Below are 13,407 nucleotides of genomic sequence, written 5' to 3'. Positions count from 1 at the left end.
AGATGTAAAATGTATGTAAAATATACAGGTTGAACATATGAGACACAAACATCCATGAAGATAGTACTAGTCTCAAAGTGACATCGGTCCAGCACTGCAATATCCCAGGAGCTGATTCTACCAGTCAGAAAAGTCTCAGTATCCTTTTTCAGCCAGCTCCAGACTGGAAACCTTTCTTCTTCATTCTTTTTAGACCAAATTTCAGATTACAGTAGCTGTTTTCTTTCCCCAGATAGGTGTGGTATGAATGGCCACTCACCAGCAAAGTTATCAATGACCCTATTGTCTCGCATTAAGTGCCAATTGATGCAAAAAGCTAGATATAATATACCCTTAAACACAACCAAATGTATTACTTTCAAAATTATGTCCCTTCAAAATCAAGACATCACTACAAACATACAAATAAAAACCAAAGCAGACATTGGGGTAGCCAGCGACCTACAGCAGCTGTGAAAAAGGCAAATTCCACGCTAGGGATTTTTAGAAAGGGGATAGAAAATAAAAATGCTATTATTATAATGCCCTTATACAAATCAATAGTGTGGCCACATTTGGAGTATTGTGTACAGTTCTGGTCACCGTATCTTAAGGAGGATATTGTAGAACTGGAAAAGGTAAGGAAGAGGGCAACCAAGATGATCAAGGGCCTGGGGCACCTTCCTTATGAGGCAAGGCTACAGCATCTGGGGCTCTCTAGTTTGGAAAAGAGGCAACTACAGGGAGACATGATTTAGGTATATAAAATTATGCATGGAGTAGAGAAAGTGGACAGAGAACATTTTTTCTCCCTCTCTCACAACTCTAGAACCAGTGGCCATCCCATGAAACTCAAGGTCAAGAAATGTATGAGCAACAAAAGGAAGTACATTTTCACACAGCACATAATTAATCTATGGCATTCTCTGCCATGGGTTGTGGTGATGGCCACTAGCTTGGATGGCTTTAAAAGGGGGATTAGACAAATTCATGGAGGACAGGTCTACTATCAATGGCTACTAGTCTGGTGGTTATAGGCCACCTCTAGCCTCAGAGGCAAGATGCCTCTGAAGACCAGTTGCAGGGGAGCAACAACAGGGCGCTTTCCAGACTAGACCCTACAATGGGGTCAGGACGAATCTTGGAAGTGTGCTTCCACATTTCCTGTGTCATGACACCGCACTCCCTACGCAGACAGCAGGGTGCGGTTCACATTTCCAATGCCTTCTTGCGAATTTAATCACTTCGATTTAGAGCAAGGATGTTGCATATCCGGCATGAAAAAGTTGCTGTTTTTTCAGGTTGTTAGTTGCTGCAAGACTGCTCCCCCTGCTGTTTATGGCCCAAATGTGACTGGCCTGACTGGAGGCATTTTGCTACTAATGAGCAGCTAGTCTGGAAAGCGTCCTGGAGAGAGGGCATGTCCTCACCTCTTGCTTCTGGGCTTCCCAGTGGTATCTGGTGACAGTGGTGAGCCACTGTGTGAGACAGGATGCTGGACTAGATAGGCCTTGGGCCTGATCCACCAGGGCTGTTCTTATCATTGTTAAAGAAATGAAGTAGGATTTTAGAGCGAAAATACAATGTCTGAAACCCAGACTAAATTACTCCCAAGTAGACCTACTGGAATTAAGTTGTCCTTCAGAGTAGCTCCTGAGTAGTACTACTGAATAACCTAGTCTAAATGTCAGTCATTATTATTGGTATAATGCGAAAGTCTAGTTCAAATGAGCTTCCCAAGAGAAGAGGCTGCCGGCAAGAGGAGTATGGCTGGAGGTGGAACCAGAAGCTGTTTAGTGGGCCTTAGACTGGACAGGGTGACAGCTCCCCCTGTTTTTCAGATGTGAGTAAATTTCTGGAGTGCCTTTATCTCTGATCTACATATTGGTTTTACGTTTCGCTCCCAAAAATGTTCATGGTTTATCATCACTTCCATCTCGAAAGAAGCATATACACCATCATGTTTGACAAACACAATATGTCTGTTGTGCCACATGTACATGGGGTGGGAACCCTTCAGCAATTACAGCTTCCTAACAAATGGACATGATGTAAGATATAGGGATTTAAATTTGATACATATGGGACCTAGTCTTGTAATACAGATGAAATGAAAAGTAACTTATAAACTTTTTAAATCATATCTACCCTAAAATTGGTCTCTTCTCAAATAATATTTTTGTCTTTGTGGGCAAGCTAAACAAACACATAGTTGTTCATCAAGACTCTCTTACAGGGTTTTCTTGGGTACATGGCCTTCCACATGCCTTTAGCGCAACGTTCATTCACTTGTGTAGCAGATGTGTAAATTCTGACAGAATTACTACTCCATTTATCTGTTTATTTAAAAACTATAAATTACCATTTCACTTTTCAAAGCTCCCCAAGATGACGTAAAAAACCAAACAATTGTCCTAAATCGGGGGGGGGGACCATCTAAAATCAACAACAGCACCCTTAAATACCAATACTAACTGTATCAGCAGACTCAGGGTGACCAACAGATACATTAGTGTTAAAAAACTAAAGTAAATAACCCTAAAGGCAACATGAAACCCCCAACTGCACCCATGTAGGTCAATGGGATAGAGTATTCATGGTTCAGAGTGCCGTTAAGAGTCAAGTAGATGGGCAGAACTAATGGAACGCAATGGCAAGGTGAGGAGGAGGGTCTGAACAAAAGTGTGGGAAATTTCTCAGCTTGAAGAATTTCTCAGCCATATGGCGGTCACAACCCTTTCTGCTTCTGAGAGCGGAAAAAGACTAGAGAGTCTTACTCTTCAGCTTTCTCACAAAAAGAGCAGGAAATATCTCAGCTTGAAAACTCCCTCAAGACAGTCCCAACCCTTTCTGCTTCTGAGAGTGGAAGGTATCTTACTTTTTAGCTTTCTCACTAGCCATTTAGCAGCTTTGTATTTCTGAAAAGGAATGGGCTCTTACATTTCATTCATTTGATTCATTTAAGCTCTTAATGTGTGTGTGTGTGTGTGTGTGTGACCCCCTCAAAATAACAGAAAAACAACTGTATGTGTGAACTCTCCTGAGGAACTGAGGGGGAAGTTGTCCATGGAATCTCTGAATCTGCTGATCATTGTATGCATGCACGCAAACACTGTCATCATTGATGAAAACATTACATTGACCCCTCACCAGTCATTAACTCTTGAAATTTTAGGGCTGAATGAAAAGGAGCTGGAACTGAGCATCAGTGCTACTACCCCACAGAAAAACCCAGAAAACAGGGGGGGGGGGGACAAAATGTGTATATGAAGCAATAACCAAGTTAGGGTAGAGACTTCTGTCTTTGCTGCTAACTTGTTTTTAAACCATGCTCAGCTACAGGCTCAAATAACACATGGACACCAGAGATAATTGGCAACATTATATTGTGGGTCCATACTTGTATCTCGTTATCCACAGTAATTTGACCTTCTTTTTGCTTAACATAGTATCAATATGTTTATCTTGTCAGAGTGTGTGAATACAAAATATGAACACAATGTTCACTAGAAGCCAATGGTTGCACCAGAAGAAGACATGAGGGAAGCAAACCTGGAAAGTTCTAAGATGAGGTGAAGAAAGAGTAAGGGATGAAGCTCATATGTTGTGTTTCAAGTATAATTTAGCTTTCAGCAAGGACCAGGAAGAAAACCATGAGGAAAAATGATCAACACAACTGTCAGTGGTGAAAGCATTCAGAGGCATATATAGGGAAAATAGCGCCTAGGGCAAGCATTGAAATTGCGCCCCCTGTCCAAACATCTGACACCCATCTTTCAGATAACTTCACCATAATATCAGTGGAAAAATACAAGTCTGAAGGTCACATACAAGTCACATATCTGAATATGTATACAGTGACTTATATTATATTAATTTTTTTTAAAAAAATTACCTGTAGCCCCTTTGGGGGGCTTCTAAAGGCTGGGGGGGTCTGCAAAGGTTTCCCCTCCCCCCTGCTGGCCTCTAGGGCCTCACAGGGACCATTTAAGCATGTTCGGTGGCCATTTTTTAAAATAATTTTTTTTTAAAAAAATGGCAGCTGAAACAAAATGGCCACCACGCATGCTCAAATGGCCTCTGTGAGGTCTGGTATGGCCTAGGGCCTCAAAGAGGCCATTTGAGCATGCGCAGTGGCCATTTTGTTTTCGGCAGCCTTTTTTTTTTTTTTTTAAATTAATTTTAAGAAATGGCGCCCCCCTTCAAGTGGTGCCCAGGGCACGTGCCCTGCCTGCCTCACCCTAGATATGCCCCTGAAAGCATTCCATGCAATCCATTAACTAGGCTCACAGCATATTCATTCACAACACATGTGAGTAGAAAGCATACAAAATAGGGACACAGACAGGACACATCCAGCTTACAGTAAGTGAGGAATGGCACTAGTTAATGCTGGCCTGGACAGAGGCTTGTAAATGAAGGGGGCACCCTAGGCCTCAGGACCTTAAAAGTGCGTTGTTCCATCTCAGGCAGCTGATTGACAGGAATCACGAGCCTTTTAAAAATGCAGGAACCCTGCCCAGCCCTTACAGGCATTTGATAGGCATGGAGAAAGACCCCCTAGGCTTGTCAGTCAGCTTTATGAATCCTTATGGCAAGAAAGGGTTGTGCAGGTTCTGGCAACTGTAACAGGAGCTATCTGATTGGGTATGCCTGTTCATAATTTTTGCCTTCACAGAATGAAACTTATTTGCTTATTGCATTGCAGAGTATTGATCAATCTATAGCAGAGTACTGCAAGCCAATCATAGACGCATCTCTGATTTCATCCTGCACTGTCTACATTAAAGCTTTTTGTTGCCACACTCATCCAAGGTCTTGGCTATGACCCTCCAGTAAGATCCCTGGTCTGATCTGTCCCTAATAAGACAGTAACATATTATATATGTTAACACAAATACTGACTGCTGCCTTAGACAGTGGGAAAAACAATCAACTTAACTCTTGTTTCATATTTTTAAGGTTATAATGATAGCTGACATACTGAGGAAATATTACTCAAAGTCATCCCATTGAAATTTACAAGTTAAGAAATCCTTACCATCCTTTTAATTTCAATGGGACTACTTTGAGAAATCTTTTCCAGTATGTCAGCCAATATATATCAGTCCCACCCTCTGCAGTGATTAACAGTACTATATTAAAGTATGGGTGAAATTAAATCATCCTACATTACAAAAGAGCTACATTTTTGCTGGCAGAAACAAGGGTCAGGAAGACAAATCATAACAAATCTCTGTTTCAAAAAGTAATATTGTCATTGTATTAAAATATCATTTTAGACACTGACTTACTAAATACAATCATGTTAAGACTCATTAATTTTTCCAATATATCATTAATGGAAATTGATGAACAACTGTCCTGTAGTGACTTTTAAAAATCCAGTACAGAACAGAACTGATGTGCTAGTATACGCTTAATTCAACAGAAGGGATTACTTAAATAGACAGCTCACCTTTTTCAAAAAAAGAAACCTTGTCAGCAACTGAAAACCCCTTTCTGTTGCATGCATGTACTGTGGGATCGATAATGTATCTTTCAAGTAAGTAAATCCTGAAAAAACTTCTCTACTGTCTGCTCAAATGTTATCTGTTAGATTTCATGCTACACATAACAGGCAAATTATTATCACTGAGATACTGTCAACAATCAATGTCTTAATAAGATTTAGCAGTGCATGGACTCCTCTTTCTCTAAATCACTTTGGTCTCGTAGTAAAGTACATAGGTAACTGGAAAAAAAACTCCAAAGCACCCTGAAGCAAATTATTTTACAACTGAAATTTTAGAATAAAACTCTTGGATCTTTAAATGCCAACAAGAAGAGAAAATAAGTTGGCGAACCTTTTGCAAAAGAACTCCTCATAAATTCACATGCTAGATGAAATGTGAAACACATTCCGACTGGTTCTAAAAATGGCTTCTTATGATTTTATTTTTTTCCGTTTTTGTTATAATTCTTATGCGCTTACCTTGTAAGGCGAAAAAGCAAATAGACTGTCTTTACGGCATAATAAGTTCATTATTCATCTCAATTTTGTCATGGTTTATTCCAGCTAAGAACATTTAAAGCTCCCTCTGAGCTTTGCAAATATGGGTGAGTTTAGAAGTAAACACTAGCTGGGGTGTGGGGTGGGGAGAGAAGGGGAGTGGTTGGCCATCACTCACAACAGGAGACTTGTAACTAGAGCTTTCTATTAGAATGCAAATACTTAATGAAATGAAATTACACAGCTGAAGAACAATGCTTAATTATTGCTTGGTGCAGATCTTCAAAAGTATGCAATTTGGGATTTCTTAGCAGTTCTTATGCTGCTTTAAATACCACTACAGCACCATTCAGTTGCTGAAGTGGTCTTGCTAGTTTATTTTATGATTAACATAAAATCAGTCAGCACTCTCCCCCCTCCAAAAAACACCCATTTTTGTTGTTGCAAGAATTCAGAACAACATCGATATATGCCAAAAAGGGTTGAGGGAATGTATTTTAGGCACCTATACTTGAATGTTGTCAGGCGTGATCTTTAATTCCTGTTAGCCAAGGATTTAAGGTGGCACGTGTGAATGCATCATCTGCTAACTAATGTGCTGGATTAAAGATTATTCTTACATAATATGTACAAATGTGTGGCTATAGTGTTGTCATTACACTATAAATTAGCATTTAAAACACAAATTAGTTTGAGTCATCACAGCTAGCACAGGTGGTAACCCTGTAGTCATAATAGGGTTGGCCTTCTCCAACCCCAGCACAGCATCCCTCCAGTGGCTGTTTTTGGTGTTTACCTTATTATTATTTTTTAGATTGTGAGCCCTTTTGTGACAGGGAATCAACTTATTTATTTATTCTTTATTTTTCTATGTAAACCACTTTGGAAACTTTGTTGAAAATTGGTACTGTATATAAATAGTAGTACTCGTTGTTGATGCACATTAAGGTTTTTCAGTCCTTAGAAATACATGCAAGATATCCTGTATAATAAAACCCTAAGGTACCTGCGTCGGTGTCTCTAGCGGGTGTTCTGCGCATGCGCGAGGGGGGCGTGGCCTCCACGCCTCCCTGGCACCCCTCCCCTTCCCGAGGCGCGACTTGGTCTCTCCCGATCCCCCTCTGGCTGTGGCGGTTGTTGGGAGCTCACGCAGTGGCCGTTGAGGAGAGACGCAGCGGCAGTAGAGTCCGCGCCGGCTGGCGGAGGAAGCAAAAGGCGCTCCGGCAAAACACGCCCGACCGCTTGGGGAAGAGGGGCTGCGGAGCGGGCTCCCGCTGCTTCATCAGCATTGTTTTGCTGTTGCCCCGCATGGGATTATAGTGGTGACAGCAATGGTGGCTGTGGCGGCCCCATGTTTTCTCCCAGCCAGGAGGAGCACTGCGCGCCCAACGTGGCGTGTTGGAGGGGGTGGGGGTGCCCCGTCACGTGAGGCAGGCAGGGGCGCCGACTTGCTTCCCCCTCCACATGACAGGGGCCGGCCAATAGGAGAAGGAAGCGGGCCAATGGGGTCCTGGCCGCCTCAGCTTGGCAGGAGGAAGGATTGTTGCTGGGAGCAACCTGCGGCCACGTGGACCGGCGAGTAGGGGAGAGCGGAGTCGGGGAGACCAGGGAGGGCGGAGGCTACACCTGCGGCGAGGGCGAGCGTTTCAGCGGCAGGGCTTAGAACCCCTTGGAAAAACTTTCCGTCTCCCTTCTCTTTGGACGTGGCCTAGCCACGAATGGTCCCCCTCCCACCTTACATGATTCTTACACTTCAGCCGTGAGTGCTGGGGGGAGTCAACCCCCCCTGCTCGCGGCCTAGCTGGCCGCGTGCACCGGGCCCCAGCCACGATCACCCCCATTGCCGCCTGGCCCCTTGCGGCCTTCTAGAACCGCCCTCTAGCTGAGGCAGCGGGGCCCGCTGTGCGCACCGCATATGGCCAAGTGGCACAAGGAGGTCCACGTCCCATGCCCTTGAAGAAAGACTGTTCTTGCAAACATTTCTACACAACTCTTCTAGCGCCCGTTAATGTAACGGGCTTAATGTCTACTAGTTCTAATTTAAAGCTCATTTAATTCTTCTGAACATTCCTCCAAACCTCTAGCTTTTCGTTGTAGGATTTTAATGGTTATTTAAATTTAAAGCACTTTGTCTGACTGAAATTTCTGAACACATCTTCATATGAAGGCAAAACAGTTTTAATAACCAATGGCAAGAAGCATTAGCTAGTTCTTCTAAGACCAAATTCTCTATCAAGGAATCACTGGAACAGCTTTTATGGTTCAGTTTCTGCCATACTATGTAATCACTCCAAAATAAGAGAAACAGAATAGAAATAAAAGTGCATATACACTCATCATCTTATAACATGGCAATATTTGTACTGGAAAACTACAAGCATGATTAAGCAGCTGTTTAAACCATAGCAGTACACAAGGACTTCCAAGGTCCTCTGCAGCCCAGTGAAGATGATCCCGAACAGCTACAATCCTATGCACATTTACCTGAGATTAAGCCTCACTGAACATAGCAAGACTTGCTTCTAAATAAGCATAGGATGGTGCTAAAGGAATGGGGCAGGATCCTGTCACCCACCACCAAAGCCTTAACCACCAAAGCCTGCCAAAATTGGTGGAATCCTATCCTTAATCACATATTATCTGGCGCCAGGGCAAACAAACAAAAAACCCCCTATTTGATCTGATCATCTAGTGCTAAGTAGAAGGGTTAATATAAATCCAACTAATAATAATAAAGCAATAGACTTTCCCCACAAATATTCTGACTGCTGATGAAACTAGATTATCTCTTCTACCTCTTAAGAATTGGGTCATGGCCTGGTTACTACTTTGAGTTTGTGGCTGAAAATGGTTAATCTAGAACAGGCCTGCACTATGTAAGGCCCAGGAGCTGGAGCTGGCCTGCAGAGACTATTTTGCTGGCCCTCATGCAGGAACAGCTCAGAGATGAAAGTTTGGGCGATAGATAGATAGATAGATAGATAGATAGATAGATAGATAACCTGCACCAGCCTCTCCCTGGTGTCCCAGGTTGAAGCGGTGTCCAGAGGTGCTTTTTTTCAGCTTCGGCTGATATGCCAGCTGCGACCATTTCTTGAGATAAATGACTTCAGAACAGTGGTGCATATGCTGGTAACCTCCAGACTTGAATACTGCAATGCGCTCTATGTGGGGTTGCCCTTGTACATAGTCTGGAAACTGAAGTTGATCCAGAATGCAGCAGCCAGGTTGGTCTCTGGGTCATCTCAGAGAGACCATATTACTCCAGTATTGAAAGAGCTACACTGGCTGCTGCTAAGTTCCTGCGCAAACTACAAGGTGCTGGTTATAAACTATAAAGCCCTAAACAGCTTAGGACCTGGCTATCTAAGAAAATGTCTTCTTCACCATGAGCCCCACTGCCCATTAAGCTGGATCTGGCCTGCAGGGACTTTTCTGCTGGCCCTCAAGTAGGAATAACCTGCACCAGCCTCTCCCTGATGTCCCAGGTTGAGGCAGTAGCCAGAGGTGCACCCATTGAGATCATCAGGAGAGGTTTGTCTGCAGTTACCACTGGCCTGTCTGGTGGTTACTCAGGGACTGGCCTTCTCTGTTGTTGCCCCTAGGCTTTGCAATACACTCCCTGCTGAAATAAGAGCTTCACCAACTCTGACAAATTTTTAAAAGGCAATTAAGACACATTTGTTCACCTGGGCTTTTAATTAGATTTACAGTTTTTTAACAGCTTTTAATAGCTTTGTGTTAAATTTTGTTTAGCATTGTGTTACATTTCAGATTGTTTTAATTTTGTTTAATTTTGTATTACTTTGATTGTAAACTGCCCAGAGACATAGGTTTTGGGCAGAATATAAATATGTTAAATAAACAAACAAACAAGGCAGAACGCCACTCTTTTGGTCACTTTCCTCTTCTCCAAGGAGGGCCACCCTCTTTCTTCTCCAGCAGGGGCATGGGGACAATGGGGACAACCATCCCTCAGCCGCCAGGGTCTGGGGGGGGGCACCAAGGCACCTCCCTGTCCTTGGCCAGGGCACCCCCTTGCCCCATCCCTCACCCAGCCGGCAAACAGAGCGCTCGTGGGCTGGGAGCGTGAGACGTACCCTTCTCCTCCCCAGGTACCTCACTGAATGAGTAGAGACAGGGTCTATTTTATGGCAACTATCCTTGGTTAAAACAGTGGGTTTCTTGACAAGGGAGAAAGAACCACATGTAACTAATAGTAACTGATGTCAGATGCAGGGGGCACGGCCAAAGCCAGGGACGGGGCCAATCAGCCCCTGCAGAGATTCCCCAGTGAATCACTGACTGGGAGCTCCTTTCCCTGCCTCCGCCTTGGTGCCGGCGTGCACAGTTCACAAAAAGGGTACGGCAGCTGCTGGCAGGATTTCGTCCTCCAGTCGCAGGCAAGCTCCCCACGCCCCTGCTCTCCAGATGGCCTTACAATGCCATCCTATGCATGTTTACTCAGAAATACATTCCAGTGTACCTAGTGAAGCTTACTCCTAAGTAAGCATGCCTAGAATTGCACCTGAAGGCAACAGTGATTTAGGGAGAGAAAAAGACTTGGCATTTGTTTGGAGCTGGCGTGCACTCCAGGTGCCTCACTGAATGAGTAGAGACAGGACCTATTTTATGGCACCTATCCTTGGTTAAAACAGTGGGTTTCTTGACAAGGGGGAAAGATCTACAAGTAACTAATACTTGCTTTCATTGAAATTTTGATCTTAATGTAACAATGCACTGAAAACTGACCTCAGCCCCTGCACACCAAGTCATGATTGGATCTGATCCCCTGGGGCATTTGAGTTTTGTACCCCTGATCTACAAGAATGAATGCCCAGGAAACTTAAAGCTTGATTTGCTCTCTCAATGTAACATTTATGAAAATGATCCACAAAACTTTATTTGTGCACAATAACAAGCAGTTCTTTAAAAACCAATAATAGTAAAGCTATAAAGAACAGCATACTTAGTGATCATGACATCATCCATGAATATTTATTTGCCATGAATAACACATTCCCTACCCTGAGCAGTTTTTGCCCAGCCAATTTTTTGGATTATGAAAAGGAAAATATATACACGTATCCACTGTGTGTATCCACTATTAATATCTAGTGATCAGAAACTTAGTTCCCACATGTTCAGAGCAGTTAAATTTTCCCCCATAATTCTCTGTAGAGTATATACCACACACATCCAGATGAGTACATATCTATTATATATGTAGAATAAGAACAAAATAGGATGAGGTTATCTGTTCCCACATGGCAATGTCCTATCAATTAAAAATGTTTGATAGCTTTAAAATCAATTGCAAAGAAATCACATGCATGATGGGAGTTAGCCTCCATTATATTGAAAGTGAGAGCACCTCGTCTACAGCATCCACTGGACTTGCCTTTCACCTATTCCTGTCTAGGGAACTCCCCTGGGGAGTTGAGAACTGAAAAACCTTTTGAACTACAGACAGGTGCCAGTCCTACAGGATGCCTCACCTCCTCATTGGCTGAGGAGCTGTCAACCTACCTCTGACTGCTGGAAGGAATTTACTGCCTTCCAGATGCTTTACCTAAAGAACTCTTTAAAGGTTTTGTGTTGCCTTTGTTAAGAAGTAAGCTATTTTCCATCTACTTGCTGGACCATCTGTCACCAAGATATGTCAGTGCTTTGCTTAGATTTTAGAATGTGTTAGGAATTAGAAATGATTTTGTTTATTTTACTGATGCCTACCTGCTGCCCTATCCACCTTGGTTCCTGTAGTTTAATATTATTTCTATAGTTCCTCTAGTTTAATAATATTTGAGAAAGAATGATATAGTCTCTTGTGTATGTGTGCTCAGAGACACTGCAGTTGCTGCTTCCCATGAGCTTACCACTTGGTTGAAATACTTAAAAAGGAAACTTACCTGAATGGGGTGAACTGCTCCTGGCTCCCACTCTTGAGGGGATCCTCAAAAGTGGGGGGGGGGAGTTTCAGACCCAGACCAAGTTCTCTCTGGAAGCAGAGAGTGGTGGCAGTGATTACCAGACACCACACTGGAGCAGGGCTGAGTGAATGAAACTGCCTAAACTCCAGTGGGGTCATCTTTACATCAGTGTTTCTCTAAACTGTGTATGCTAATCCCCTCCCCAGCATGTTCAGGGAAAAAAAATATCCCATAATACTAAAATTGGTTAAAATGGAAAAGACTTCAATTTGGTGCAGACAATATTGCCACTCCATTGGCATGTATGGGACTACTGGGAAAATTATAAAAGATGTTTGAGGGGGGAAATCAGTTTATATGTAAAAAGATCTCAGTGCCAATGTATGCAAACAATGGCACAGATCCAGACTAATGCTGCACCAATACACTAGCATTTCCTGCCATGCAAGGGAAAAGGGGCAGTTTTCAACAATCCTCCCTTCCCTGTCTTCTGCAATCACCTATCCCTCCCAAAACTATGCCCCTGAAGGTTGGTGGACCCTCAGGGACATAGTTTTGGGAGGCACAGGTGCCTGCAGAATGATGGGAAGATTACTGAAAATTGCCCCCTTTCCCTCACATGGCAGAAAATGATGGTGCTTTGATGCAGCATTAGTGTGGATGTCAGGCAATATGGTTCTTTTTATCATATTCCTGCCACCAGGAAAGACCCAAACTTTCCAGATGTAATATTCTGGCTAAGGAAGCATAAATATCTGATGGTCATGAGAAAAATTACAAGCCTAATTAATTGTAATTGTAATCAGAGGGCTATAGGCCACCTCCAGCCTCGGAGGCAGGATGCCTCTGAGTACCAGTTGCAGGAGAGTAACAGCAGGAGAGAGGGCATGCCCTCAACTCCTGCCTGTAGGCTTCCAGCGGCCTCTGGTGGGCCACTGTGTGAAACAGGATGCTGGACTAAATGGGTCATGGGCCTGATCCAGCAGGGCTGTTCTTATGTTCTTAATTACATCAAGGAAAGCAGAAATATAATCTGATAAATTTGAGGAAAGCTGGTACTCTTTTATAAAGGGTGGGTTCACATGATCACTGCCTAGCCTGGAAGCTGGAAACCGGATGTTCCCAGCAGGCACACACTCCTTGTGGGCATGTCATGCAAAACCACCAACTGGCAGTTTCCAACCCATCCACCTGAGATTCTACCAATTTTCTCCACCTGACTTAAAATCTTGGTTACAAGTGGACAGAGAAAGTTGGTAGAATCTCAGGCGAACAAGTTGGGAACTGATGGTTGGCAGGTTTGCCTGACATGCCCACCAGGAGTACGTGCTTTCCAGGAACCTCCACTTCCTGGCTTCTGGATTTGGAGAACACTGTGTGAGCAAACCCAACAGATCACAGCTATGTATCTATTTTAGTCAACCTGGAAACTCTGGGTATTGGCTTGAACAAAGACACAATATTAGTTATAAATTCCCCACCAAGAACAGCAGAGGTGAGAGGAAA

The 13,407-nt window shown here is 43.3% G+C and overlaps 1 protein-coding gene across 14 annotated transcripts in view; it reads right to left on the bottom strand.

The window, feature by feature from the left end:
* Positions 1 to 13,407, bottom strand: part of DLGAP1 (DLG associated protein 1) — a 575,006-nt gene that overhangs the window by 144,441 nt on the left and 417,158 nt on the right. Inside the window, exon 1 of one of the 14 annotated variants that reach the window (XM_053244147.1) lies at positions 5,954 to 6,081. The exons of the other annotated variants lie outside the window; for them this stretch is intronic. Within the exon in view, the coding sequence (XP_053100122.1) occupies positions 5,954 to 6,004 (51 nt within the window). The 5' untranslated portion in view covers positions 6,005 to 6,081. Of the gene's footprint in view, positions 1 to 5,953; positions 6,082 to 13,407 lie in introns of those variants that run through there. 14 annotated transcript variants of the gene reach the window in all.

Source organism: Hemicordylus capensis, chromosome 4, assembly GCF_027244095.1.
Source record: "Hemicordylus capensis ecotype Gifberg chromosome 4, rHemCap1.1.pri, whole genome shotgun sequence".
In the NCBI taxonomy this organism is placed as follows: Eukaryota; Metazoa; Chordata; class Lepidosauria; order Squamata; family Cordylidae; genus Hemicordylus; species Hemicordylus capensis.
The sequence above is the reverse complement of the archived record's forward strand: the minus strand, read 5'-3'. Positions and strand labels throughout refer to the sequence as shown.